This window comes from Desmodus rotundus, chromosome 4 (genome assembly GCF_022682495.2).
Source record: "Desmodus rotundus isolate HL8 chromosome 4, HLdesRot8A.1, whole genome shotgun sequence".
Classification (NCBI taxonomy): domain Eukaryota; kingdom Metazoa; phylum Chordata; class Mammalia; order Chiroptera; family Phyllostomidae; genus Desmodus; species Desmodus rotundus.
In genome coordinates, this window is record NC_071390.1 from 478057 (window position 1) to 503282 (window position 25226).

Consider the following 25226-nt stretch of genomic DNA (forward strand, 5'->3'; position numbering starts at 1 on the left):
TCTGTCTGGCTGAGACGGGAGGGCGATGGCCTCGGGGTCATGGTCGGATGTGCTGAGAACATCTGTGCGTGTGACACCTCGGGCCTCAGCACCGCCAGTGCCGATGAGACACGGGTCGGTCACGCAGAGACTGCGCCCTCTGTCACTGCAGCGCCGAGCCGCTCTGACGCAGTTGCGATGGCCCTCTGTCTCCTGCAGGCTGTGGGCCCGGAGCGAGCCGGACGAGGAGCAGCGGGTGGCGCGCCAGCTGGAGGCCTACGACCTGGCCCAGGGTGCCGTGGCTGCGGCGGAGCAGCTGCTTCACGGTGTCCAGAGCCTCCTGTCCCTGCACGAGGTGAGTGTGGGCCCTGGACGTGTGGCTCCGCGGGGTCGGCCGCGGCACGTACCCCCCCCCCCCCCCCGGAGCTGAACGGCCCTGCACACTCCCTGCGGCCGCCGGTGGGGGACCGGGGGAGGGGGTCTCGGGGGCACCCAGCGAGGCTGGCCACTGCCTGAGTTGGGGGTGCAGCTGAGGGTCCAGGGAGAGCAGGTGGCGGAATTTGCAGACAGAGGAGCAGAGAGGGAGGCCTGCAGGGACGCTGAGGATGGGCAGACATCACTGGGAGGATGCTGGGCAGGCAGACGCAGGGCCCCCCTTGGGCAGGGCAGGACCAGCCCCAGGGGCTAGTGCTCCAGGTCCGCCCAGAAAGTCCTGTGAGGAAGACCCGAAAGGACCTACTGTTCCCAAACGACTGTCCCCGACCAAAGCTCGGAAGCTCAGAGGGATGTAGGAGGCCCCGCACCCAGCAGAATAGAATGAGCAAGGCCTCGCAGCCAATCAAAAGTTACCGGCCCCGCAGTTTTGTCTGTAGGAGCTTGTTAATCATGCGGAAGGCGGGAAAATGTAACCCATCATAAGGAGGGTGACCTGTCCACCAAAACCAGCCCAGCGCTGAAGGGCAACTGAAAGACGATCACACAGTTGTTGCCACTGTTTTCTACCTGTTCAGGCAGCCGTGTGGGGTGTGGGGCTGTTTTCGAAGACCCACGTCCACCTTCCGGGGACAGAACTACAGCGTCCAAGTTGGAGATGCGACGGCTGGGTCAGCAGCAGGCTAGAGGTCGCGGAAGAAAGGGTCAGAAATAGGAGAGGCAGCAACAGAACTCTAGAAAACTAAACAGGAAAGAGAATAATTTAAAAATCTACAAAATATGAGCAAGCTGTGGGGCCAAAGTAGGCTTACAGCTGCTTGTATGGAAAATACAATAATGAATAAATGGCCGTCCAAGAATAAACTCTGAGCCCACCTCTCCCCACCCGGGATCAGCGAGGGAGCGTCCCGACCGCCTGGTGCTGGCACAGCCGGCAGCTCCGGTGCCGGGGAACAAATCAGCAGAAGGCAGAACTAATGAGGCTCCCGCAGGACCCAGGGACCCGAGCATCCCCTGTCCGTGAAGAAGCTGAGTTTGTAGCAGCAAGCCTTTCCTCGAAGAAAGGGCCCAATCCCGACGGCTTTGCTGGTGGGTCTGCTACTCGGAGAAAGAGCGAGACCGGCGCTGCCGGCCCATCAGGGGAACCTGAATGCAGAGAGCTCCTTCCGGCCCCACGCGGCTCTCGGCACCCCGGCACCAGCGCGGACCCTACAGGCCACTTTCTTCCCGAACACAGACGCAAAGACTCCAAACGGCGTGTCAGCAAACTAGGTCTAGTCGTATGCAAGACGTATAATGCGGCCACACCAAGGTGGGGTTGTCGCAGGAGGAGTTTAACCTTCACACGGCGCCCAGTTTGGTTCCCGCGTTTCAACACGTTTGCGCGTCATCTGAGTGGGTCAGAAAAAGCGTCTGATCCACTCCAACGCCAATTCCTGATTTTAAAAAGAAGGCTCTTAGCAAACTATTTTTTAAGTATATTTTGTTGGCTATGCTATTACAGTTTTCCCAATTTTTTCTCCCTTTATCCCCCTCTGCCCTGCACCCCACCTCCCACCAATATGCCCCCCTTAGTTCATGTCCATGGGTCATACATGTAAGTTCTTTGGCTTCTCCATTGCCTACACTATTCTTACCCTCCCCCCGTCTATTCTGTACCTACCAATTATGCTTCTTATTCCCTGTACCTTTCCCCATTCTCTCCCTCCCCCTCCCTGCTGATCACCCTCCCTGTGATCCCCATTTCTGTGATTCTGTGCCTGTTCTAGTTTGCTTAGTTTTTGTTTTCGTTTTTTTTAGGTTCAGTTGTTGATAATTGTGAGTTTGTTGCCATTTTACTGTTCGTAGTTTTTGATCTTCTATTCCTTAGATAAGTCCCTTTAACATTTCATATAATAAGGGCTGACTCTTAGCAAACTATTACCAGAAGGAAACTTCCTCAACCCGATCAAGGGCGCCTGAGAGGAGAGCTGGAGCTGACCCCGCCCGGCACGGCACGGCGGCCCAGGCCTGGGCAGGGCGGGACCGCACACCACCTGCACTCGGAAGTGCAGCAGCGCAATCCAGCCAACCCAGCGAGGCTGGAGAGGAAGTCAACAGCACCCAGTTTGGAAAGGAAGATATGAAAATGTCTTCTCTCGCAGATAATGTGACCTTCAATGTAGAAAAGCCACCCTGGCTGCTGTGGTTCAGTGGGTTGAGTGCCAGCCTGCGAGCCGAGGGGTCGCCGGTTCAATTCCCTGTCAGGGTGCATGGTTTCCGGCTGGGGCTTCAGTAGGGGGCGGGGAGGAGGTGGCCGATCAATGTTTCCCTGCCTCTCTTCTCCCTCCCTTCTCTCTCTGAAAGTAAACATATAAACTCTTAAGAAAAAAGAAAAAGAAAAGAAAATCCTACACCATCTACAAAAGAGCATAATAAAGCTACTAGTCCTAACAAGTGACTTTAGTGAGCTCACAGGGCATAAGAACAACACACAAGTGTCAATTTTATGTACCTATATACTACGAATGATGAGACATTAAATATTTAAAAACAGTATCATTTATGAGAGCATAAAAATGAAATCTGACAAAAATTTAAAAACTTGTACCCTGAGAGCCACAAAACAATTGTTTGTTTAATATATGATTTTCAGAGAGGGAAAGGGAGGGAGAAAGAGACGGAGCAAAACATCCATGTGTAAGAACTTCGACTGGTTGCCTCTCACGCACGCCCCAACCAGGAACCGAAGCCGCAGCCCAGGCCTGTGCCCTGACCGGGATTCGAACTGGAGACCTTTCGCTTTGCAGGACGACCCCCAACTCCCTGAGGCCGCGCTGGTCAGGGCCCACGAGACCTTGTGGAGAAAAATTACAGGGACCTGAGTAAACAGAAAGCTGTATCGAGTTCACGGGTCACATGGCTTGATATTATTAAGACGTCACTCCCCCCTAATTACCTGCAGTCCTTCCCCAAATAACTGCAGGCTCCTCCCCAGAAACCCACGCGGCCACTGCGAGGGGCGAGTGGAAACCCCGCAGCGGCCAGCGCGACTCTGAGAGGGGAAGACCAAGTATGACGCCAGTACACTGCCTGACTTTAAGATTTATCGTGAAGCCAGGGACCACGAGGGTGTGATTTTGGTGCAGAGTCAGACACACAGACCAACGGAACGCAGCAGAGAACCCAGGACCAGACCCCCCCAGAGGCAGAAGGCGGATCTTCAACGAAGGCACCAGGCAGTTCAGTGAGGGAAGCCGGGTCTTGAACCTGTGGCGCTGGAGCAGCCGAGCGTCCAACAACTAAACGGGAGTTCCTGCCCCGCACCCCATGCAAAGATCAACTCCAAGTGAGCCGCGGACGCAGATGGAAGAGCTAGGACTATAAAACTTCCAGAGGAAAACGTAGGAAAACACTTTTGCAACTTTAGGGTTAGCAAAGATTTCTTACCTACGACACCGAAAGCAAGTCCATAGGAGAATTAACGGATGAACCGGACTTCTGCTCTTGGAAACACTACTACGAGGGTGAAAACGAGCCACAGTCGGGGAGAAGACGTTTGCAAACCGTCTCTCCGACAAAGGTCTCATACACAGAAAACCTCTAAAAACCTCATAAAGAACAAACAGCCCAGGAAAAAACGGGCACGTCTGAACTGACATTTCTCTAACAAAACAGAAACCAAAACGTGGACGGTAAACAATTGCGTCAAAAGATGACAGGCTTTGTTGGCGAGTCAGAGAAACGCGAATTCTAAGTGTGACGGAAACCGCCGCTCACCTGTGCGGACGGAGGACCTGGAAGCCGGGCCGTCCGCTACTTCGCAACACCAAGTGGCCTGCCACGCCACCCAGCCACCCGCTCCCTGGAGTTTGCCCCAGAGAGGGGGACGCATGCGTCCCCACAAAGACCTGTGGTCGCAACGCCCGAGCCGAGTGGATGCTCAGCAGGCCCATCTGCTCGGCGGTGAGAAGAACAAACAGCCGCGTGACAGCCGAGCGAGACGAACCAGATGCAGGGAGTCCACACCACGCGGGCCCATTTCCAGAACCTCCTGGAAGTGCAGACTCAAGCACCACGCCAGAAGGAGGGCCCCGAGGAGGTGGCGGGAGGGCGGGAGGGGGAGTGAAGGCGCGGGAGTGAGGGGCTGCTCTTTTCCCTGGGGCGGTGCTTTGTGGTGCCCCCTACAAGAGAACACAGCAAGGTGTCAGGGGCACCCCATCCGAGCTGATTCCGAGGGGGCGCTGAGCCTGGACAGAAGCTTCTGGGGCTCTGACTGCGTCCCCACACGTCCCCAGGTGCAGAGTGTGAACACACCTCTGATGCGGAAGCTGGCACGCCTCAAGCTGACCCTGGTGGAGGTGGCCCTGGACACACTGCAGCTGGCAAGAGAGCAGCCCCTGGAGCGGCAGCTGGGGCAGGGCTCCCTGGACAAGCTGCTGGCTGACTACCTGCACAGCTCGGGCGGCTACACCTCCACGGGCCTGGTAACCGACTGTGGCACGGCCTGAGCTCAGCCAGGGGGCTCTGCCAGCCAGGGGGAGCCCCAGAGCCGAGTTCACAAGCATGCCCCCGAGGTCTCTGCCCCTGGAACCCCCACGGCCCCCCAGCTTGGGGGTCTCTAGGCCTTGCTGAGGAAGGGCCTCCTCTGACGGTGTGAGGCTGCCTGGCTGACGAAACCCGGCCCCGGCGGGACGGCTCCCGAGCGCACACAGCTCTTCCCCCAGGTCCCACGGGTGCTCTGACAACGGGGTCGGCACGTGAAAAAGTCCACGATGAGAATCGTGTTTTATTTAAGAAAACAGTTTGAACTTGCAAAATGCTTGTTCCAAAGGACACGTTCTGCCATTTTAGACATTTTTAGGTTTCCTGCATCACGAATCAACTTAACTGGACAGAACCGTGAGTGGATCAGACGGCCCTAACATGGAGCTGTGCACGAGCTCCCTCACGTCACTGAGCCCTAAGCTGAGGTCATGCAAGCAAACGTCAGCGACCCTCCCCTAGCCTAAGCCCAGGAGACTGTTCCCAACGTGGAGGGGCATTTCTCAGACGGGTCCCCTGTCCCCACTCCCAGGGACATGAGGGGTGGGTCTGGGGGCACTGGAGGGAGAGGCAGGGCCTGCTGTGTCTTCTGGTCAGGGCGAGTCCCTGACTCGGCTTCCATTGCAGAAGTGGCTCGAGCTGCAGCGCACCCTGGCCCACGTCGTGCTGGCCCAGCTGGGAAGCCTGCAGCCGCTGAGCGCCGGCTGCGTGGAGATCCGAGCGCAGCTGCTGGGCCTGGCAGGGAAAGCCCTGCACCTGCTGGCCCTGTGGACGGACCCTGTGCCCCCCACCTCCTACTGGCAGGCGGGCCTCCTGGTAGGTGCCCCTGCTTCTCACAGAGCCGCCGCCTGAGTTTCAGCGACAAGGCATTCTGCACGCACCTGGTCTCAGAACAAGCCTGCAAGTCGGCCTCAGCCTGTCCCCAGTTGGGGAGGGTGATGTGGCCGCAGCAGGGTGAAATGGCAAGAAGCAGTCTTGCCAGCGTCTCTGAGGACAGACGGCGGACAGAGAGAAGGGCCTGAGGCCGGTCCAGGTGGACGGAGGCCCCTGCTGTCCAAGTCGGGGCCTTGTCGACGAAGTGGCACCAACATTGCCCTCCTGAGAGGGGCTGTCCGGGAAATGTGCGCTCTAATCCCAGGTGGCCAGGCCCAGCTCTTGACCAGCTCTTGCCCAGCCCAGCCTCCTCCTGTTCCTCCCTGCCGTGATCCCACAGTCCAGTGCTCCCACCTCAGCTCCAAGTCCCCAGGGCAGGCGGGCACCTGGCTCACTCACTCAGGCCGCCCAGCGCTACAGAGTGCTGAGGCGGGGTGGGGGTGGGGGTGCTGAGTTTGCAGTACTGAAGTGGGCACAGTGTGCCAGGGAGGGACGCCTTAGCCCTGGCTTGCACCCCCAGCAGCTCCCCTCTGGCTGCACATGCCCGCCAGGCCCTCGTGGCAATGCTGGGCCGGGTGCTGTCCGCCCCAAGTGCCACTGACAGGTAGTGTGTTCCCTAGGTGGGCGCAGGGACGAGCAGCCTCAAGTGTGTGGAGATGTCCCCGGAGAACGGGGACTGGCGGCGGCAGCGCACCAGCAGCCAGCTGGCCCGCAGGAAGGCCCCTCGCGAGCAGGAGCGCCGGAAAGGCTCTGACTTGAAGGTACCGCTGCGCCCTCCCGACCCGCCCCGACCCGCCCTGGAGCCAGCCTGAGCTTTTGCCCGCACCTGCCCTCAGAAGAGGAAGGAGCTGGCCCGGCGGTACCTGGCCCAGGCGTCGGAGGTGCTGCTGCAGGGCTTGCAGGTTGCCCTGAGCAACGGGCTCCTGGAGGTGGCGGCAGAGGCCAGCCTGCAGACCTTGGAGTGTGTGGGCGCGCTGGACCACGAGGCCGCCTGCCAGTTCCTGGCGCTGTCCCAGGTGAGGCTCTGCACCACGGGCGCCCGGGGATGGGCGGGGACCCTCGAAGAAGGCGGAGCGTCGTCTGGGGCCCCCCTGAGCCCCGGCCCGCTCAACCATGCCCCGGGGGCCCCTCTCACGCCTGTTCCAGAGCTGCTCCGCCTCGGAGACGATGCGGGGCGTGCTACTCGCTGCCACGGCTGACACCAGCGGCTCGCAGCCCGCGGCCCTGCTGCAGCTCCAGCGCGGGCTGAGGCTCCAGGAGCGCGCCTCCGCCCGCCTGCTCGCGGGCGTGGAGCAGCGGCTGGCCGCCGTTTCCAAGGTGAGCGGCTGGGGAGCCCTCCAAAGGGCGAGCCGGCCAGAGTAGCCACCTCGAAGCTCCTCTGATGAGAAAGCTGGAGCCGTGCGTCTGAGCAGTCAGCTCACTGGGGACAGCGGGGCGCACAGGGAGGGCGGGTGGCGGGACGCCCTGGTTCCTCAGACCGTTCCATGCCCGGGGCCGTGGGGTCGACCCCCAGCCCCTGGAGGCCGCGGGCCTAGGGAGAGGGGCAGGCTGGTGTGTGCGCACAAGGCTGTGTGTGCTTGCGGGCCGGCGTGGGTAGCGTGGAGAGGCGGGCAGCGCGCCGCTTTGGGCCGGGCCGGGCGCAACTCCCAGCCCCGGCACTCCGTGCGCTCTGCTGCCCCCGTGTGGCGGCCGCGAGTCCCGCAGGCTCCGCCCCGCGGCCGGGGCGCCGCTGTAGCCCCCCGCGACCCCCTCCCCCGCCTCGCCCTTCGAGTGTCCGTGGATCCCTGTTTGTCATCCAGGCTTGGCAGAACCTCCAGGTCACGGAACAACACTTTAACCTCTTGAATGAGGTTCCTCCCGCTTTTCGGATCCTCTTTCTGCACCACTCCCCTGACAGGTGAGGCCTGCCGGTCAGTGCGCCTGTTCTCCGCACAGCAGGATGGGGGCGGGGCCACGGGCCGCCTCCTGTCCGCAGGGGCCCTGGGTGTCTGGGCAGAAGGTCTCTAGCCCTGTGAGGCAGACGGCCCGCTTGTCTGGAGAGGAGGCAGCTGTCACCGACCCTCGGATGGTTGGTTGTGCTGGGCGGTGTGGGGTGGTTTGTGCACAGGCCTGGTTTAACTCTGGCTTGCCCTGGCCACGGCGCGGTGGGGTGGGGGGTGTACAAGGTTCACAGTATCTTCATCTTTGAGGCCACCCTGGGGCCCCAGGAGCGGGACCTTGGCCTCACCCTGCATCCCGTCCACAGGACCCACCTGTACGGCGCTGTCTACGAGACGCCCAGGCCCATCCCTGGGGCCAAAGGGAAGGTGGCTCCAGTGGGGGGTGAGTTCCTGCAGCAGGTCTTTATCCAGCAGCATCCTGGATGCAGGGTGCACCCCCTGACCTAGAGACACAAGTCCCGCCCCGAAGTCTGGCTTGGGACAGACGGCTCAGAGTAGGTGAGCGCCGGCCCCAGGCACGGTGACAGCCACACCAGCTCCAGCCACAGCCACACTGGTACGCCAGCACCCTGGCTACTCCAGAGCCCGTCACACTGGTGGCAGAGCCCTCTGCCCTTCTGCAGCAGACACCCTGCTCCCCACTCCTGCTCAGGCCCCTAGTTCTGTCTGAGTTTCGCTCAGCGCTGCCGAAGGCTCCGGAACTCCAGAACTGCTGTCTTGTCAGGACCTTCGCCTGTGTGCACCACCCTGAAACTCATCCTCGGTGACCTTGTGTTCTGTCCATGACCAGGACCAGAGCCTTGGTGCAGCCTCCCCCCTCCCCCGCCCCCACCCCCGGTCCCAGAGGACTGGCCCCGCTGCGCTGAGCTGACCTCTCACGGCATCTGCAGCCTCGGCCCATTTCAAATGCTGAGCTTCTGTTTTCCCCTCTTTCCCCAACCGTCAGGACCCCTGCCCTCCTGGCCCACCCTCCCGCCTGATGGGGCTGGTCCCCCCACCCTGGACCTGGCCAGGCTCCCAGGCTGTCTGCAGGGTCGGCCTCCCCAGGCAGGCAAACCTGGTGGGGAAGCCCTGTGCCCACAGTCTGCTCGTGAGTCCCAAGGTTCACGCACTAGGGGCCACACATGAGACAGTGGTGGTGTCTGGCTCCACAGGCTTCTGCAAGGTGGCCCGGGTGGCTGTGAGCCCAGACTCCTTCTCTGGCCTGTTGGCCAGTGCCCAGCAGTTCCGGGAGCATGCCCAGGTGGAAGTGGGCAGCGAGGCCATGGCCCTGAACCCCGGCCCGGTGAGGCTCCAGGCCCACAGCCCTGCTGTCCGGAAGGCGGGGCGGGGAAAGCTGGGCAAGGGCACCCCGCAGTGGGTGAGGGGCACCGGCCCTCAGGACCCTAGGCCATGCTGGACACCCAGGCCGGCCTCCCTACTGGACGAGGCAGGAGGGTGTGCTGCCGAGCTGGGCCCTGACCACCAGGCTGTTTCTGGGAGTGGCCTTTCCCTGCCGGGTCCCCACGCGGCGGGGTTGTGCCCCTCTGCTCTAACCAGGTGCACCCCATGAGGGCCCCTGGCCCCGTCTGATTGTGGGCTGTCTAGGTCGGACAGGAAACAGGAGGCGCGCAGCCCAAGATGCAGGGGCACCTTGTCCCGGGACTCAGCGACGTGCTGGCAGCCACGGAGGAGTACCTGCGCCCACTGCTCCCGCTGCTCAGCGGCTCCGAGGCCAGGTCCCTGTACGGGGATGTTTCTCCCATTTAAGGGCCTGAGCTCTGCACACCCCAGGGAGCAGGGTGACCGGTGGGGGGCGGGTGGGAGGCCCCAGCTGTCACCCCCCGGCCTTGTCCGTGCCCACGCTGCCTATTGCTCCCTGCACCTCCCAACGCCGGGCTTGCCGTCTGCCATCAGGAAGTCCTGCTTCTGCCTAAAATCTTTCTGAACCCCCACCTGTCAGGCCCCTCTGGTGGGCTGTGGGGGGTGGGGACGCAGCAGGGTGAGGGGCCGGCCCTTTGATGTATTTCTGGAAGCAAAGCGGGCAGAGGGGTTGGGCCTGGGACCTCCTGGAGTGGCCGATAGGTCAGTGAGGGTCCTGAGCCCATTTGCTTGCGCCTGTGCCGGAGGACGGTCTCTGAATGGAGCAGAGGGGAGGGCCCGCAGTGCTCACTGCGTTAATGAGAAACGGTCCAAAGCAATGTGCGTGAGGTTGCTGGTGCGTGTGATTTTCGTGTATTTTTAAAACCTGAGTGTGTACCTTTGACATTCAGAATACAGATTCCCACGGCCACCATGGATCTGGGGAAACCAAAGGGCAAAGACAAGGATCGGAAGCTGTCCCTGTCGCCCCAGGGTGAGTGGCCGCTGTGGGGAGGCATCTGGGCCTGAGCCCTGTGATTGCAGGAGCCTCCCCGGTGGCTGACGGAGAAGAAGCCGGGACTCACCTGACCCAGTTGCCGAGGGCATCAGGAGCAGCTCTGGGACCTGTGGGCCGGCCTCCCTCTGAGCTTTTCCAGGGCGCTGAGTGCCACGGGTGCCTGGGAAGGTCCCAGAAGGGGGTGTCCCTGCCACCTCCGGTCATAGCCCATGTGCAGAGGTCAGCTCCAGGGCAGCCCAGTGCCATGGCCTGGTGGCTCCGAGGGCAGCGCCCTGGCTGTCACAGACGGGAAGTGGTGCGAGGGCTGGGCAGTGGCCTGACCCCTCCCCTGGGGCCTGACTTCACAAATGGCACTTTTTAAAGGCATTCCATCCGCCCGCTTTTCTTCCCTGCAAGGGCTCAGTGAGTGGAGGGAAACCCGCAGTCGCGCTGTCAGAGAGCTGCGACCTCTGCCAGCGTTGGTGGTGCCCTCCTCGGGGGGCTGCGCTCTCAGAGCTGAGGCCCTGGGCGCCCGCAGGTGCCCGTGCCCCAGACAGAGGGCGGCGGTCCCAGAAGACATGTCACGCCTCCCACGCCTGCGCAGAGGCCAGGCTGTGACTCCCCGAGGCCGCTTTTGTGCAGAGGTCCCGCCCTGAAGGTTCCTGGGACCCAGATGGGCGCAGCTGCGCACGGGGCTGGTTGGGCCGCGGTCGCCTGGTTGCCACCGTGCGGTGCGTGCTGGGAGGAGCAGGTGTCCCTTAACAGGAAGCAGAACTGATGGGTCCTCCGAGGACCCCTGGTCACCCGGCGAAGCCCTTCTTCTGAAAAGTTCTCTCAGGGCCATCCCCAGAGGCCGTGACTGCTCCAAGGCCCCCTTGGGGAGGAGGGGCTTGTGAGAACGGTGGTCCTCGGAAAGGCGGCTCTCTCATTAGAAGGAGGCAGGTCACTGCAGGACCGGCCTCAGGGAGGGGCTGCCCACACTGGGACCGGTCCTTAGAGCCGTGCAGGACCCCAGTCCCGGGACTGGGCCTGGAGACATCCCCAAACCAGCTTCTTCCGTCCCCCCAGCCCGGCGTGTCCTGGGGCCAGACAGCCGATGGCACGTGGCGGCAGAGCGGGGCCCCAGTGTCTGTCCCTGGCCTGCAGCTGCCGTTCTCCCACCCACAGTCCAGCCCGAGGCCGCAGACAGCGTGGTCCTCCTTGTGGACAGACCCCTCCTGGAGCTGCCCCTGGAGGGCCTGTCGGCGCTCAGGGAAGGCCCCGTCTCCTCTGTGTCGCGGGACTTCTCCCTCCAGATGCTGTGCAACCGTCTGCACCAGGACGAGGCAGGTGAGAGCAGCCCGCCCGCCGGCCGACAGTGCGCCGTGAAACGGAACCACTTGTTCTGTTGCATGAGACCGGGCCGCTGTTGAGAGTAGTGACGAGAAAGGCGCCCGCAGAGCAGGGTGTGCGCCCCACGCTCCGCTCCGTCAGGAATGTCCTGGCCTCACAAACCTGTGACCCGGGCCGGGGCGGCGAGGCTGCGCGGCTGGGAGTTCCCCGCGCTGGGCACAGCACAGGTTTCCATGCGAACCCTTCCCGTCAGTCTGCACTGCGTCAAAGAAAGTAAGCTTGCCCTTCTGACTGAAACAGGAAGCCCAAGCAGGGTGCGTGAACTAATCGTTTTCAGATGTTGGGGACCAGGCAGTGCGGCCGGTGATCCCTGGGGGAGGGGCCAGGCAGAGCCTCACGGTCCCTCAGGTGGGGGCCTGGGGACCCACAGCAGTGAGAGTCTGCAGGGCAGGCCCTGGGGGTCCCCTGCATCTTCAGCTGGGAGCTGGTCAGTACAGGGTGTGAGGAAACCCCCACAGCCAAGGACAGAGCCGCCCAGGGCAGCGGACACAGGCCTGAGCGCCCATTCAGGGCTCCGGCCGGAGGGGAGAGTGTGAGAACCCACAGGTCCCGGGTGCGGCAGTCAGAGGCACTGCCCCGTGCTAGAGAGACCGACCTGCGAGGACCTGCCCGTTCCCAGGTGACTAAACTGCGTCCCAAAGACACATGGAGAAGACACATGGAAATGACACATGGCTCGAGAAGACACATGGAAATGGCAGCCTCAGCTCCCAACAGGGTGGAATTCAAAGCAGCGGACATTCCGTGCAAAGCGACCAGGCACAAGAAGGAGCAGAGAGCTGCAGCCCCTGGAGCGGCCCCGGCGAGCGGCCTGGGCAGGGCAGCCAGAGTGGCAGCAGCCAGTTCCCCACCTTTGGTGAAGCTCGCCCCACCAGCCCGGGAGACGGAAGGAGCCCGAACACGCGAAATGGAGAGAACAGCCCCAGGGACCGCCCAGCCAGCTGAGAACCAGTGGCGGCTGGTTCCTCCGTGAGCGACGGGGGTTTTAACGGGAAAGATGCCGGTGGCAGCCACAGGACTTGTCCTGGCCTCAGGACAAGCAGAAGCAGCGCGGACAGGGCCCGAGGTCTGTCTGTCCTGGAAGGATGGGCCTGTCACTCTGGGGGGTTTTGCCCCAGTAGCGGAGTGAAGACTCAGAGACGGGAGAGCCCGCTGGGAGGCCTGCCCGCAAGGCTGTCCTCCAGGCTGAAAAACCCGCACAAGGGAGCCAAGCAGGGGAGGGCGGGCAAGCATTCAACACATGTAGAAATCTTAGAAGGCTCACAGTTCAGGGCAAAAAAGAATAGCAGTGCGTGTGGGGTTTATAACCCGCATGGATGGAACCGGCAGACGGCGTGACCGGTCGGGGGCCGCGGGGACGGGAGTTCTCAGACTGTGCCGCCTGGTGCCACACCCCCGAGGGTGGGGACCGAGGCTACTGTGGGGCAGAGCTGCAGCAGACACCTCGGAAGGTGGCGCGAGCTGTGGAAAGGGCCCCGTCAACCCAACACAAGCAGGAAAAGGGGAACAGGACAAAGGTCGGACGGACAAACGGATAAAACGGCACGTGGAGATTTCAAGGCCACCGCAGTACGTCAGCCGGGGGACCCCCAGTCACTGGCGGAGACCCGCTGCATGGACGCCACATGAGACCCCAGGACAGCGCCGTACGGAGACCCGTTTAAACCAGGGGACAGTGACGGGGTTCGGTCAAGGGTGGAAAAGACACGCGTCTGGTCCCCAGAGGGGCTGCCTCCGTGCGTGTCCCCAGCGAAGGATCTCCCGCTTGAAACGTTGACATTGGAAGGGGACGCTGGCCAGAAGGGGTTGTCAGTGAGCATCGAATTTAAGAAGTTAGAGGAAGAACTCAGAAAGCCCCAAAGCAAGCAGGGGACAGGCTACCGTAATTACCTGAGCCATCACGAAAAAGAAAACAGAGACAGAATAGTTGTTTGAAAAAACAGCCGTGACGTGGTGGCGAATGGCTCCTCAGCGCTTCCAACACGGGGGACAGACGGCACCACGTGCGAGCCCAGCAGCCCTGGGGCAGCCGGGGCCAGGCAGGGGGGCCAGCACCCCGGCGGGCGCCCAGCGCAGCGTGTGCGGGGTTGCTGGGTGGGCCCTGGAGCCTCTGGTGACTTCTTTCTTGAGGTCGCCTGGCCCAGGCCCCTCCCCACCCCGGGAGCCTTTACATTTGGCATGTTCCTGTCCTTTCAACTTCAGAGAACTCAACGCGAACGGTCCTCCCCACTCCTGGCTCCTCACTGAGGTGAAGCCCACAGAGCGTCAGACCTGCCCTCGCAAAGGGAACGGCGTGTGCTGGGTACGCTGTGGTGCCCTGCACCCGCCTCCCTCCTTCCACGGTGGCACCCCTTCTGTCATTGTCTCCAACAGATGCCCCTGGGACAAAGGACACCAAAAGCAAAGAGTTCAGGAAGCGAGGCCCAGCGAAGAGGGGCCAGAAGGTAGGTGGGTGAGGCCCCGCCGGCCGTGGGCTGAGGGTCGGGGGGCTGTGAGAGGGAGCCCCCCCCCCGACCGTCCGTTGTCTGTTGCTGCAGGGTATCCCGCCCCGGACCATCCCCTCCAGCTGCATCACCGTGGACTCAGATAATTTCAAGTGTATCCTTTGCTGGCCCCGCCCACCGCCCCCTGACCTAAGCCCGCGGTCCTGGTTCTCCTTAGCTCAGGCCCAGTCATCGCGGACCCCTACGAGGAGGCCCAGGGCCCAGGTGAGTGCGTCCAGCTCAGGTGCTGAGTTTTGCCCTCCTCTCCCCTCCTGCGGGAGCCCAGTGACAGTGGGGGCCTCCAAGGGCACAGGTGGCCCCCCAACCCCGTGCTCCTGGAGTTCAACTCCATGGTCGGTAAATCTCCCCACAGGGGTGGGAGGGAGACCAGCGTCCCCAGCAATGACTGCTGCCACCTCCCGTGTGCCCGCGTGGGACACAGCTCCCGTGTCTGCCCTGCCCCCGCTACCCTTGCAGAGATGCTGACTCCTGTCTCCGTGACCCGGGACATTTTGGAGAAGTTCAGAGACACCTTCACTGCGCGGTGGGCAGGGCACCTGGGCAAAAGGCCCTTCCCCAGGTGCGCCTGGACCCCGGCGTCGTCCTGCGGGCGGGGTCACGTGTGGCGGCGGCGGGTACTCCCCACTTGGGGCTGCTGTCCTCGGTCTCCACCAGCCCTCCTGCCTGACCCCCCGTTCTGCCCTGTGACCCCTGGCCTGTCTTCCTCACACACCGGCCTCCTCGGCCTCCGAGGTGCCTGGGTCAGGGTGTTGTCGTCGTCAGGGTGTTGTCGTGAATCACAGACGAGGACCCGGGCGCCTAAGGCTCCACGGCACAGGGTCCTACGGCCAGCCCAGCGGGCCTGTCCTGTGGGTGCCCATGGGGACCGTGTGTGCTGGGGTCAGGTGTCCCCTAGCAGTTCCTACTTCCCAGAGCCAGAGCCCAGGGAGGCAGGGTCCCTTCCAGGGAGAGTGGACGGGGAGGGGGGAGGGGTGGACCGCGTAGGACGTGTTCCCTCTGAGAGCGAGTGCTGGGCGTGTGTCAGGGCAGACTTGATCCTCCACCCGCACTCGCACCTGCCTGCCCTGGCTGGCCCCGCCCACCGAGCCTCCTCCCGCCCCCCGACCCCTGCAGCCAGGCCCAGTGGGAGCAGATCCTGGGCAGCTGTTCTGGCTTCCTCTTCTACGGGATGGAGCGCTTCCTGTCACACCTGTCGGTGGAGCGGCTGGCCGCCATGAACTTACAAGGTGAGTGGGTCCTTTCAGTGCCCCGGCCCCAGGGGCCACAGGTGCCTGGTGGCCTCACAGTGGCCAGAGCAGGCGTCTCCCTCAGGAGTCGGACACCTGACACGGGCACAGCAGGGCTGTGGGCAGCCCCTCACTGCCCCCCCACCTCCCAGACGCCCCAGTGCAGAATTCCGGACCCGGTGAACCAGTCGGGGCGGCTCCCCCACTCGGTCAGCAGAGGCCAGGGAGGCGGGGTTGTATCGGCAAGGTGCTGGTCGCCACCCCTCCCCACCAGTCCCTCCATCTGAATTTCTGGGCATAGAGGAGGCTGCCAGGTGCCCCCCCGACCAGGACACCATGCAGGTGGCTGGTGGCATCTTCAGGGGCCCCTCAAGGACACCCTCCCCTTTGCGGTACGTGTCCCCGTTTACCGCAGTGGACTCTTGTCTTGTGGCCGCTGCTGTGGGTCTGCTTTCCAGTCCCCCACCCACACGTGTGAAGCCAAGCAGGTCAGGACCCCACCCCGCCCCTGAGCATGTCCCCTGGGAGGTGGAAGCAGGGCCTCTTTGGAACTGACTCCAAGCCTCTCAGGTAGGATGGCCAGCAAAGCCCAAGAAAGGTGGCAGGTCACGGGCCCTGCGGGGCGGAAGTACTGCTGGGCACCCCCAGGCCCATCTGCGAATAGCTGGAGGGGCACCAAAGCCCAGCCGGCCAAGCCCCTGTGGGGAGCGCAGCGGCCTGCACACCACCAGGGCTTGCATCTTGCACACCGGCCCCTATGTCGGTGGTTGCTGGGGGCCAAGGGGACTCACTCATTGCCTCATGCCTGAGACTCCCCGGATGGCATGCTGGGCGTGAGACACCCCCCCCCCCGGGGTGGCCCTGCTGTGGCCCTGTCGCACAGGGTGGCTGGGCGGGTGTGGAGCTCCTGATACAACAGACATCCCTGAGTGCCCGTGGCCGGCTGGTCCCAGGAAAGGGCGGGTGGCTGAAGCCCGAGCTGCGGGCGGACTGGACTGCATCTCTGGTCCACGGTGCCCCATGACACCAGCCTGAACACCCCCCTGCTGTGTCCCGCAGACTGCCAGCTGATGGTCCTGCTGGACCTGAGCCGGTCCCACGAGAGCCTGCGGCGGACCATAGAATCCTCGGAGTGCAAGAGGTGCCTGGCGTCCAGGCGCGGCTCGGCCTGGCCGGCCTGTGCAGGGCTGATGGGGGTTGGGGCGTAGGAGTGATGGGTAGGCCCCCTGGGCAGTGTGCGGGGCAGAGGTGCCTGCTCCCTGTGGGCAGGGCACTAAGAGGAGCCAGACCTCCACAACCTGCCCCCAACCCACCCTGTGGTCTTGGGCTATGGCGGCCCACACAGCGCTGCACAGCCTCGGGGCCCTGAGGACTGACTGGGAGTCGGGCCAGCAGCGGGGTGGGTATGGGGCACACGCACCCAGGGCCTTGGTGGACGGCTCTGGCAGCCAAGCAGGGCCCCCCTTCGTGGTGGGGCAGGCGCCCTGAAATGCCCTTGCTGGGGAAGCGCCTGACATCCGGGGGGGGATGTTTTAAGGGCTCTCAGCCCAGTCGCCCGTCCCAGCCCCTGGTGCCACCTGGGCTGGGCACAGTGCGGGCTCTGTCACACGGAGCTCCGTCTCCGGCAGCACCCTGGAGATGTCCTTGGAGGAACCCATTGAGACCGCCATCCTGCTAAGCCTGGTGGGGGTCAGGAGCATCCTGGCAAACCAGTGGTGGACACCCCTGCAGGACAATGCGCTGCGGGCCAGCGTCCTGTGGGAGAGTGAGTGGCACCTGCCTGTCTTACACCCTTGGGCCCCCCTGAAGCCCACTAGGGTCCATGCTCATCTGAGGTGGATTTTCTCCCCCAGATCTGCTGACCGCCGGAAAGCCAACTGGGAAAGCCGTCCATCTCCTTCAGAGGATGGAAGCTGAGGAAATGGTCGGAGACGGTAGGCAGAGACTGCCCAAGCCCCTGTGCAGAAGGAATGAGTGATAGGGTGAGTGAGTGAATGAGTTACTGAGTGAGTGAATGAATGAATGAATGAGTGAGTGATGAATGAGTGAGTGAATAAGTGGGTGAATGAATGAGTGAATGAGTGATGAATGACTGAATGAGTGAATGAATGATGAATGAGTGAATGACTGAGTGAATAACTGGGTGAATGAATGAGTGATGAGTGAGTGAATGAGTGAGTGAATGAGTGAACACGTGACTGAGTGGTGAGTGAACTGGGTGCACAGCCACAGTGCCCGGGTTCCAGGGTCCCAGGACCTGAAACAATGGATGGGTGGACGCAGAAACCTGGGGCCTTGCTGGGGAAGAGCAGCCAGCAGGTGGCGAGTCTGCGGGCAGAGGAGGGCTGCGGGGCGCCTGTGCCCCACTGTGGTGCAGTGTGGACGCTGTCACAGAGGAAGGGACCCACCGGATGGGGCGGCAGGAGGCTGGTGGCAGGAGGAGGCCCTGAGCTCACAGAGGCCTCTGGCCTTCGTGTCCCCATCTGTGAGGGACCCACAGCAGCGTTCACATGGCGGCTGCACTGGAGGCAGAGCCAGGGGCACCCACCTCCCATCCACCCAGACAGGTAGCCCGTGCAGCCCCCGGTGAGCCTGCCGCACCCCCAACCCCTTAGATGAGGCTCCGCAGACTGGCAAGGGCAGGGCGCTGTTCCGACCTGCACGGCGCGGCTCCGACTGGCTCTCCGTCAGCCTCAACCTGGTGCTGTACGGGCTGCCGAACCAGGCTGTCGTGTGACCCTCCCACCCCCTCCCCCCGCCGTGCACCCCTGGGGCACCCTTCTCCAGGGACCTCCCCCTGGGCTGGGTGCCCTTGCCTCCCCTCCATCACCCAGGACCTTCTCGGGCGGCTGCCTGCTCTGCAGCCCCCACACACATGGGACCCTCGGGGAATGGGCCCCACCGACGGGGGGCGGATCTCTGCTGCCTGATCCGCTGGGTGTGCTTTTCCCCGGGCGGGATGAGGGGTGGTCGCCACCTCCTACCAGCCTCCAGTGGCAGCTGTGCCTCCGAAGAGAAGACTGAAGCCCGTCTCCGTCTTGCCCCTGAAGGGGGGCGTGCCGGGTCCCAGCCAGGAAGCCCCGCTGGGCTCCTTTGCGTCCTGTGTGAGCACTTCAGTAAAGATGTGTCCCGACCTCTGACCTCTGCGAGTGGTTTCTGGGTCCAAGATGCTGGGGAGGAGGGGCCTGGGCGCAGCCTCTGGGGCCTGGGAGCCATGGTACTGGCACCTTCTCCCACCCCCGGGCTCAGGGGCGGGGCCCAGCCATGGGAGATGATTCCCCGCCTCCCCCAGGGCCTCCCGCTTTGGGGGAGGGGGTCACACTTGGGCCAAGAAGGGGACAGGCCAGCCATGAGATGTGAGTGCCACTGCTTCCACCGGTCGTGGGAGTAGTGCTGGTCCCTGAGGGCTGGTGGGTATCCAGGTGGGGCTGTGTCTTCACCGGGACTGGAGATGAGACGCCCAGGGCAGCAGAGCCGGGGGGCGGGGTGTGTGCTGCAGGCGACGTGGACACCTGGCTCTGTGGCTCCGTCCACTTGCTTTCCCCAGCGTGGGAGGACGAGATGGGTAGAACGGTGACTCAGAGGAAGGCCAGGCTGGTGTCCACCCTCTGGCCCCCTCACTGGCCCCTGACCTTGGCACGTGGGTCCCACTGTGGGGACCTGCTGTCCGTGGGGCCTGGCAGGACTCGGTCAGGTTCCCATTCTCTCCAAACGCCTCCGGGCCGCATGGCCAGCTCTGGGCTTGCCACCCTGTGTCCCCCTGTGGCAGGTCCCACGGGTGCCAAGGGGGCCTATGCAGGGGAGGAGCTGGGGGTGCGGGCTGGGACACATGGAAGAGCCAGCAAGTGGAGGGGGGACAGGAAGTGACAAACACGCATCGTCGACAGCACTGGGGACCCCGGTAGGCGGTCGGTCCTGCCCGCTGACCCCTGTCCTGTCCTTTATGGTGGGGTCGTCACCGAGGACTGAATGCTGAGCTCTTGGAGGAGGTGCCGGGTCCTGCCCAGCACTGTCCTACTGGCCTCTGAGCACCTGGCAGCCACCCAAGGGCCAGATGATGCCCAGCCAAGTGACCCCGGTCCCCTCGTGTCTATGGGCTGGGAGCTGAGTGGATGGGAGGTGGCAGGAGGATCAGGGACACCCCCGGCAAGCACGCCCTCATGGCCTGATGCCGGTGGTGAGGCCGAGTCCCAGCACCACGGCCGCCCTGCTCTTAGATGCAGAGGGATGTGTCCGGTCGGGGGCAGCGGGCGGTCCCAGTGAGGATGAGCAGGAGAGAGCGCCACCATACCTGCTCAGACATCCAAACCGGAAAGCGCCGGCGGCGTGGACAGGGAGAAATGGCCCTGGGCCGTGCTGCGGGGGGTGAGGCCGGCAGGGGCCCTCTGGGAGGCTGTAGTGGACCCCAAGTGGGCAAACGTGTTCATGTAGTCACCTGCCTGAGTGTGTGGCAGCTTCACCCGTCATAGCAGAAACCCGGACATGCCCCAGCGAGTCACATCCCACTGGTGGTCCGGACGAGAGGACGAGCCACTGACCCCTGCGGACTTGGGGGCGCTGTGCCCAGCGGAGACGCAGCATCTCGAGCCACGTGCTGTGTGGCCCACGGCTACCGTGTGCGCAGAAGGCCAGCCTGCAGACGCTGTGGGCAGAGGGCGGGTCTGTGTCGTCGGGGCTGCGGACAGGGACGAGGAAGCCTGGGGTGACTGGCCGGTTCCGTCTGCTGGCTGTGGCAGTGACACAGGTCTATACATGAGATAGCAGGTCACGGAGCTGCCTGCACACGCATGCCCACATGCATACACACGTACTCACGGCCGCTGCACCGTGGGGGAAACGGGGCACAGTATGTGGCCGCTGGGCCCCCGAGTGCCGCCTGGCCATCCCCGGAAGGCCGTGGGAAGGGCTCCCTGCAAGTTCCTGTGAGTCTGCGATTAACTCAGTTAAAAGCTTTTAAAGCTCCTCTTTGATAACATTGAAAGGTGGGGATTCTCCCGTTTTTGTTGTTTTTTTTTTCCTTTTTCCAAACGCATACACATAGTTTTTCCCTTTTTTTTTTTTAAGTTAACTAATGGCTAGGAATAAATTTAGATCAGAGCGGCGCTGGAAATACGGGCTTCCCTGGGGCGCGGTGCTGGCAGGCGCCCAGACCCCAGGGGTAAAAGCTTTGGGAGATATTTCATCGGGTGCTCTCCACTCGCCCCCCGCCCCGGCCCCCCGCGCCTGCTCGCGTGAGTGCGGTTCCATGTCTCGGCGGCGCTAAAATAACTTTCTGAATTATGTCCCAGCAACATAACAAATCACATTATCAATTAACTTCTACAACAGAAGTGGCTTTCTGTAATAGATCCAAGCGTGAAAAAATTACATGGGTGAAATTTATGTAACCCTAAAAACTGTAAGGAGAAGAAAGATCACTGTGGATTTATTGGTCGTAGCGGGGACGGCGGTGGTTCGCACAGCGGACAGCACTTGGAGGCAGGGTGACGCGGGACTCGTCCCAGGAAGGACAGAGGCCAGTGACAGATGGCCGCTGGGAGCGGGTCGGTGTGGGAGGGAGGGCTGTCCCTCTGGTCCTCGCTGAGCTCTGGGTGGGCTTCGTGACCTTGAGCCTCATCCTCTCTGACACTCGACTGCCCGGTGCTGGGGCCTGACCCCACCCACGCCCAGACACTCAGTCCCAGCCTAGGAGGCGCCCTGTCCACGGGGGCCCCGCCCAGCTACTGAGTGTCTTGCTTGCCTTTAAAAGTTTGACTTGTTTTCTTAACTGTCTTGCAAACAGTGATTTCCATACTTGAAAAATAGTGTTTTTAACAATATGTTTTATTTGTAGAAAATTTGGAAAATAACCCCGGCTGGTGTGGCTCACCGGACTGAGCGCCGGCCCGCGGACCGAAGGGTTGCCGGTTCATTCCCGGTCAGGGCGCAGGCCTGGGTTGGGCCGTGCAAGAGGCAACCTCAAACTGATGTTTCTCTCCCTCCCTTACCCACTCTCTAAAAATAAAGAAATAATATCTTTAAGAAAAAAAAGAAAGTTCGGAAAATAAAGCCCTCTCGGCCAATGGCAGCGGCCAGCGTTCGGCGGGTCTCGCCGCCCTGCCTGCGTTCTGCCGTCTACCGTCCTGACCCGCGAGCTCCACCGGCATCTGGACGAGTGCCGGCGTCTCCACTGAACGCGCTAGATTTCCCATTTCAGGATTTTGAAGCAAGGACCCTCGTGTAAAGGACCCCTGCCGCCCGCACACACCGGGCCCTGTGCGCTGGAGGAGGGCCTGCCTGATGGGCTGCTCGTCCTAGGGGAGGTGGAGCCCGAGGGTGAGTGGGCTGGGCCTGGGGGCACCAGGTATCCCGCCCCCAGGCCCCCCCCCCCCCCCCCCGGGCCTGGACCGAGGTCCATCCTCCTGATGGGGCCACCGCACACCCTGTCCTTTGCCAGCCCCTGGCTGCCTCTGCCAGGCTGGCACGGGCTGTGCAGGCTGCGGGGCCCCTGCCTGGCAACCCCACCAAAGTCCCTGCTCACCTGGGAGCCCATCCACCTGGCGCCCCAGCACCTGGGCCTCCCACGTGTCCTGACTTAATTCACAGTCACAGCTAAAACAGGCTTCAGATCGATTTGGATTAAGAAATTAGGTGGGTTAATAAACTAAAATGTTCACAGCCCCTTGTATATAAATTTCTATTAGGTTCCCTCGTCCAACACTGGTCTCTAATAGTTTAACTTCTGCATTAAATAATTAAAGCTCTATTTTCAGTTGCTGTGAGCAATTGTTTTCCTTAATGATCTTTCTAGAGGAGCCAGTAATTTTATATCTTGTAAAAGTGATTTACTGGCCTCATTATCCCATATCCCTGAAATATGGCCCAGCGGCTCCACGGAAGGCCATCTGTATTCGATGAACACTCCTCGCGCTGGGCACGGAGGGGCTCCTCACGCCCCGGCCGCCCTCTCGTTCTGTCGTGACGATGACGAAGATGGAAACAACCTGCTTAATTGTCCCGTTTCCAACAGTGAAATCAATTTGCAACACGTCTCCACCCTTAAAAACCGGATGGGATGGAGCCCTGGGCTGCGGTTCCTGGGAGGGGCAGGCGGGCTCAAGAGGGGCTGGTGCAGGGAGAGGGGGCCTTCCAGTCCCCGCTGGCTGGTCAGCCCCGCCCCCTGCAAGCACAGGGCAGCACGGGGGTCCTAATGGGGACTCTGGGCGGCTCCTGCATTGAGGGTTTATGGGGGTGACCCGCAGGGACCAGCCCACTCCAGGCTCTTGTTCCCCGCCCTGTGGCGGGTCCCTGAGGCCGGCCTGGCTCACTGGACCCGAAGGGACATGGGCTGTTTAGCAAATTCGACTGGGAAAGCAAGGGGTCCTGGGGGTCTTCACGCAGCCCCTGGCCTTTGTTAGGGTGATTCTCGGGATGGGCCCTGCCTGCCACTCCGTCACTTGGTGGGTGCCTTCGTCCAGGGCAATCTAATTGTTTGACATTTTTATCTCAACTCGGAGGGACCAGAGGGAGGTGACTAGATTAATACCCCTGCTTGGCTGTCGGCCGGCAGGGAGCTGACGGGCCAAATTACAGGGGGCTCTTCAATTTTCCTGTTACAGATGTTAATTCTTTGTGACAGGAGACGCGGGGGGGGGGGCGTTAAGATAATGAGGTAGAGGTGGCTGTTCTCCGCTGGGTGCCCAGGGATTGGGGTGTCCTCCCCATGCCCTCCCCGGTTTTCTGGGTACCCCCTGCAACCGGGCTGGGGTCTGGGGGCATCAGAAGGACTCAGGACCATTCTGCCTGTGACCTCACCCGGGAAACGCCCCCTTTGAAGTGAAGACCTGAGCTCAGGACTTCCACCCCGAAGATGGGCTGCTGAGCCGCCCCCCCATGAAGCCAGCGGTGTGCCCTGAGGTGGCTGCTGGGGCATCCCGGGTGCATTCCTGTGCCATTTTCATCGGCTCCTGAGTTGGGTGTCCGGTCACCGTCCGGTGGCCATGCATGTCCCCTGCCTGTGTGCTTCTTACTCGTGACCTGCCCTTTCCGTCCCTTTTCGTTATTAATTCTAGTTCTGTAACAGGAACACGGGGTTTTTTTCTGTCACAGGCATTGAAAGCTTGCCCCCAGTCTCCCGGCCCTGCCAGCTCTTATTCATGGTGGGCTCCCTCACCCTGAAATTCGTTCACATGTTTTCCTGGCAGCCACGTGACTGTTTCCGTGTCCCGTGCTGGAGCTGTGAGGCCCTGCCGTCCAGGGCGCACTGCCCCCACCCCACCCGCCCTGCTCTGGAGCCGCCCGCCGCGGGCGTTTTCCGACTATAGTCACGTTTAGACTGAGGCCCCCAGAAGCCCTTCTGTGCCCGTAGTCAGGTGGAAGAGACGGGGCCCTTCCAGGAGGGCCCCTGTGGCTGCACGGCCCCGGGCTCTGCAGAGGCTCCAGGCAGAGGTTGGGGACATGGGACCCTAGAGGCTGGGCAGAGCCCCAAGCAGGCAGAGCTGGGGGCTGGGGAGGAAGAGCCAGAGCGAGGCCCCCGGCGCGGGGTGACCAGGCAGGGGGGCAAGTCCCCATTTCCCAGGGACACACTCAGCATTCCCGGGGTGAGAGACCTGCCACCCCCAGGTGCAGGCTGAGCGAGGGGCTGGCTGGGGCAGGTGGCCGGTTTTGAGGCAGTGTCTCCGTCCCCTGTGTCACAGGGACAGGACCCTTGTCTGGACACCTGGTAGACAGAAGCTGCCAGCGCCCCGCAGTGACGTGGGTGTCCAGGCCTCAGGACGGAGTGCCGCTGATGGAGCGCAGGCAGGATGTCGGGGTCTCTGGTTGTGGCATTGGCCCCCTCACCAGGAAGGGGTCCAGGCAGGGTTTGCTGATGAGCCACGGGTTCGGTGTTGGGTGTGGTGGTTCCGACGCGGTCTCTGTCAGCAGGACCTGTGCCCAGCACCCTCCTCCCAGCCTGCCTGCCAGCTTTCCCTGCCCCTCCCCCCCCCTGCCCCAGGCTGAGCGCACAGGGCGGAGCCAGGGGCGGCTGAGAGGGCAAGACTGCCCCCATGCCCACCTGCAGCGGCAGGGCCCCAGTCACCTGCTGCCCTGGTGGGTTGAGACCCCTGCGTGGGGCCCCCACTGAGGCTAGATGCTGTCCCCCCACCCCCACTCCTCTGGGGCAGTCTGTGCTTCCCCGGGCAGACACAGGGAGCTCCGGCCATGGGGGATGGGGGCGTGGGACACCTAACTCTCAGCCCCACCCCATTGCAGTCTCTTCCCAGGTGGCTGGAGCTTGCTGCCCCTACAGCCGGAGCTGACAGCTGGTCTGCAGCTCCCTATGAAGTGGAGGCTGGTGCCCCTCCGTCCCTCCTCCTTTAGGGGCCCCCTCCAGGGTCCCCCTACTGTCATCTCCTCCTTGGCCCCCTGTGGTCAGCCAGCCTCTGCCCCGCCGCACCCTTGGAGCATCCCCTCCCATGATCCTGCAAGTTCAGGATGCAGCTGTGGGCCCAGACCCTGTAGGGTGGGGACCCCAGTCCTGTGGGGGCTGGGAGAGGTGGCTGCAGAGGAAAATTCCAGTGACTGCCCAGGGCAGGATCTGGGGCGGGCCTATGCCCACCCCCAGCTGCCCCCATCCTCGGGTGGGACCTCCCTCGGGGAGACTTGGAACCCGGTGCCAGGCACCAGGGAGTGCGGTCAGGAGCAGGTGGGATGTGCCGGCACCCCATCCCTCCTTCAGAGTGCCTGCCCGCGCTGCGGCCCTTCCCCTGGGTCCTGCTTGTCTTACTTCGGGGACTTACGTGTTTTCAAGAAGGCTTGTGGGGAGGGGGAGACAGCGCCCTCTTGAGGGCATGTGGGGGCCAGCGTGGAGGGACCTGCCACCCCAGTGGGCGCCTGGCGTTCTCTGTGGGCCCCACGGGTGGGTCAAAATCACCTCATGTCCCCCCAGCCTTTGGTCTCCTGGGACATGGGTCCCTCCCTAGTCGACTCAACTAAGGACTCAGATGTCACACTCAGTCATCAATGTGGCCTCACTCCTCCCCCTGCCGCCCCAACCTCA

The 25226-nt window shown here is 62.6% G+C and overlaps 1 protein-coding gene across 7 annotated transcripts in view; it reads left to right on the forward strand.

The window, feature by feature from the left end:
* The window catches only part of CFAP46 (cilia and flagella associated protein 46), a 57906-nt gene extending 39577 nt beyond the window's left edge, over window positions 1-18329 (forward strand). For 4 of the 7 annotated variants that reach the window (XM_053923193.1, XM_053923195.1, XM_053923198.1 and 1 more), the window contains 21 exons: window positions 199-334; window positions 4689-4877; window positions 5563-5751; window positions 6429-6569; window positions 6645-6824; window positions 6955-7125; window positions 7608-7705; window positions 8054-8130; window positions 8903-9033; window positions 9336-9472; window positions 10001-10083; window positions 11254-11415; window positions 13852-13922; window positions 14016-14076; window positions 14151-14186; window positions 14439-14541; window positions 15096-15208; window positions 16268-16349; window positions 16837-16973; window positions 17062-17142; window positions 17824-18329. In XM_053923193.1, coding sequence (XP_053779168.1) covers window positions 199-334; window positions 4689-4877; window positions 5563-5751; window positions 6429-6569; window positions 6645-6824; window positions 6955-7125; window positions 7608-7705; window positions 8054-8130; window positions 8903-9033; window positions 9336-9472; window positions 10001-10083; window positions 11254-11415; window positions 13852-13922; window positions 14016-14076; window positions 14151-14186; window positions 14439-14541; window positions 15096-15208; window positions 16268-16349; window positions 16837-16973; window positions 17062-17142; window positions 17824-17945 — 2500 coding nt within the window. In that variant the 3' untranslated portion in view covers window positions 17946-18329. Of the gene's footprint in view, window positions 1-198; window positions 335-4688; window positions 4878-5562; window positions 5752-6428; window positions 6570-6644; window positions 6825-6954; window positions 7126-7607; window positions 7706-8053; window positions 8131-8902; window positions 9034-9335; window positions 9473-10000; window positions 10084-11253; window positions 11416-13851; window positions 13923-14015; window positions 14077-14150; window positions 14187-14438; window positions 14542-15095; window positions 15209-16267; window positions 16350-16836; window positions 16974-17061; window positions 17143-17771 lie in introns of all 7 variants that reach the window. The other 3 variants (XM_053923194.1, XM_053923196.1, XM_053923197.2) reach the window with 3 other exon arrangements.
* The last annotated feature ends 6897 nt before the right edge of the window (window positions 18330-25226 follow it).